This window comes from Pyxicephalus adspersus, chromosome 12, assembly GCF_032062135.1.
Source record: "Pyxicephalus adspersus chromosome 12, UCB_Pads_2.0, whole genome shotgun sequence".
In the NCBI taxonomy this organism is placed as follows: domain Eukaryota; kingdom Metazoa; phylum Chordata; class Amphibia; order Anura; family Pyxicephalidae; genus Pyxicephalus; species Pyxicephalus adspersus.
Genome location: NC_092869.1, coordinates 48,439,430 through 48,442,804, shown reverse-complemented (window position 1 = coordinate 48,442,804; position 3,375 = coordinate 48,439,430). Strand labels below are relative to the sequence as shown.

General features: G+C 46.5%; 1 protein-coding gene across 1 annotated transcript; it reads left to right on the top strand.

Annotated features, from left to right (window-relative positions):
* The first annotated feature begins 1,926 nt into the window (after positions 1–1,926).
* FAM181A (family with sequence similarity 181 member A) lies at positions 1,927–3,369 on the top strand. The gene is made up of 2 exons (XM_072428434.1): positions 1,927–2,215; positions 2,346–3,369. The coding sequence occupies exon 2, from the start codon at positions 2,409–2,411 to the stop codon at positions 3,246–3,248; it is 840 nt and encodes a 279-aa protein (XP_072284535.1). The 5' UTR covers positions 1,927–2,215; positions 2,346–2,408; the 3' UTR covers positions 3,249–3,369.
* Positions 3,370–3,375: the final 6 nt, after the last annotated feature.

Sequence of the window (3,375 nt, the reverse complement as noted above, 5' to 3'; positions counted from 1 at the left end):
TGCCCCTTTAATGTCACATGACGGATATTGGTTGAGGATCCGCAGGCCACTGTCCATATGAAGAGCAGAATTAGAGGTTTAATGCTATTTCCAAACTGCTCAGCTTCCTCCTCCGAGCGGGGTCCCCCCTTTATCACGCTAATTAGCAGCATGGAAAACAAGCAGGATTCATTTAGTGTGAATAAGGGGGCTGGGAAGTGTCAGGGCGGGAAGGATAACCCATTTACCCCGGCTAATGACAGGCTGCTATGTTATTAATACGCAGATAATTCGATTATTGCTCTCATTTAGGGCAACAGATGCAGCCGGCTGCTGAAATGATTTCTGGGAAAACGAAGATTCACCTAATGAACTCACACCGATCAGCGACTTCTCCTGCTCAGGCCATGCTGGGATTTGTAGTTCTGCAGCTTGCAGTTATCTCTCCTCCTCCTGTATCTGTCTGTCATTAGCAACCCCTATTTATTGTACAGCGCTACGTAATATGTAGGCGCTATAAATACAGTTTAATAATAATCTGACATGTCACACAGCAATTCACTTCAAACAGTTCTGCAACTTCAGAGCAAAGGAGCCAACCCAGTGCCCATGCTGAGATGAGGATCAGTCTGCTGCAGGCAGCAATACTTCAGTCTCTTCCCCTGCAGTGATCAGACTGACACATTGTAGCCAGTTATAAGGTGAGATTTGCAGCACTGACATCACGATTTTGTCATCTCAGTCCTGTAAGAGAATGATAACCTTGGATGAGGAGTGAATAAAGATGGCGCCGTCCCTGATCAAAGCATTCCTGGGAATATAATGATCTCTGTAATACAATAACTTATACCGTATAATGCTAAGTGGTGCCTGGGCACTGGGGTAAAATAACTTATTCCAGAGGGCCCCAAGAGTACACAGGGGCCCCTTTACCTTTAGCAACTTAAAGTCCCTTAGTGACCCCCGGAACTCTGATGTCACCCTTACCTATATGATGGTGGCCACAGAAGCCCAGTGACATGCAGAGAGAAGTCACAGCCTCAACTTTTGTTTGCCTAAAAATCACAGGGCCGAGTAGATATTAATCACCAAGACGGACACCTCGGCTGCCGTCCCCTCTGAAGATAACTCTGCCAGGCTGAAGCCTTCCTATCAATAAAAGAATTATTTTATTTGCCCCCCCCCAGCCCTTCCATCCTGGCTATTGTCAGCAATGGACGCCGGCCATCCCATAAACCCCCAACACCTCTACTGCCAATGTAGTTGTGATAAGTGTGTGTGTATTGGGGGGGTGGCATTTTCAGGGTTAAACAGATTGTCCTGCCTTCAGTCATTGCCATGGTTGGCAGGGTGACAGTAGTCGAGTGTGCAAACTCGTGCTATTGTTCCCCCGGGCCTTTGGGGTGCTATGGAGACACGGTAAAATGACACAGGGAAATGTCTTGTGATGGCAATTCTATGGCTTTTGTCTAAGCCTTTCTCCATCATGACGACTCGATTTAAGTCTCTAACTGTTTGACTACAAATGCGAGAGTTGCTACCCAGCTCGGTCCCTTTTGTCCGCTGGGTTTGAATGGGTAATACGCCTTTTGTGTCTCTCAATTGAGGGGGCAAACAGATTCCACAGCTCTCCAACCTCCTTTCCATGGCTATGCGTTCATCTCTTGAAGGATTTTGTTTTCATTCTTACCTTGCTGACATCACCCCTGCAAGAAAAAAAAGAAAGAGAAACGGGGGAAAGACAACAGTCCCTGGTCAGTTAAAAAATAAGCCGGGCCCTGGTTTAATGCCCACATTGTCCAGTGTCAGTGAGGCATGGGCCCCTCCAGCCCTCCAGACACATTCTCTTGTATAGAGGGCCGTCCACCTTTCCTCTTTTACTAACCATCGGCGTATCATGTTGTATTGTGCTCAGGATGAAGAGGGGACATGACAAAAAAAAGGAGAATCGATGGTATTTTTTTTTCTCTTTGGTGGCCATTCGTGACTGTCACCATAGCGATCATTTGAAATGGACAAGAATGTGGGAACGGAGTGGCTAAGGCCTGATTGCAATTCTTTGTATTTGCACAGCGGAATTTGATTGGCCAACAATCCCCCCCTAAGTATGAGCGTTCATTCACTTTATTCCTCATCCCCAAAGGACTCGGTGCACTTGTACAGGTTGCAAGCATAACAAGATTAGCCCTTGTACTCCTCTACGGCAAGTGGCGGAGACATTCGGAACAAGTCTAAAGTAAGTGGAGAGTTTCATGAACTTGGGTTTTTTTTTTTTTTGGCTACCAGGGGAAATGAGACTGAATGGAACAATTTTGGAGCATTGAGCATCTTTGTCCAACCAACCTTCTCATTGTTTTATTTATTAGGTCTCATTCCATCGAGGAACGGCTTTCTTCCAACTTTCATGGAAATCTGGTCTCATACAAGCCATGGCGTCTGATAACGAAGTAAAGACTTTGTTGAATTTTGTTAACTTGGCCTCATGCGACATTAAGGCCGCTTTGGATAAGTCGGCACCTTGTCGGAGGTCCGTGGATCACAGAAAATATTTGCAGAAGCAGCTGAAAAGGTTTTCTCAAAAATATTCCAGGCTGCCCCGATGCCAATCCGGTAAAAGTGTTGATTTGCGGAAAGGACTGGTGGAGAGGATCAATTTGGCCGCTCACGGTAAAGGACTCAGCGACAAGGTCATGGCTACGTTGAATGAAAACGCCATTGGGGATGCATGCTCACGGGAAAATAGTTCCGAGGGTGGAAGACCGGATCAGGTGCCAATGAGAAAGAGACAGCTGCCTCCTTCTTTTTGGGAAGAGCCCAGACCGTCCAGCAGCCTCCTGGAGATGTCTTGTCCTTCCAAACTTCTATACAAGGATAGGACGTCTGTTACTGGAACTTCGCTTTCTAGTTTTGAAAACAAAAAATTGAAAAAGTTGGTGATTCAGGAGGCATCCAGTCCGTCTTGTCTTGATAAGGAAGCTGGAAAAATGCCTTCGGTAACGCCCCTGGCAGGACGGGTCAGCGTTTGTAGCTGCTGCCCTCTTCAGTACCATGGACAACAGATGTTGTACCATCACAGTCACGGGGCCCTTCCGCCTGACCCCTTCACAGCTCTGACATTGTGGAGTAAAAGCTCAGCCGTCCCCACGCTGGAGATCCAGCAGTTGTGTAAGGATTCCGGACAGAGAATCTACCGACATGTCGTTTTTAAACCTATACCCACTAAACCGGCCATGCCCGCCTCCATTTTCAATGTTTTTGGATATATTTAATGCAGCTGGGCAGATTGGGGGTACTGTGAAGAACTTCAAATGTTCAGCAGAAGTTGTTACACTTAAATAAGGTTTGAACCCCATCTGGATGATGTTTGTAAAACCATTTCTGAATTGCCAACCAACA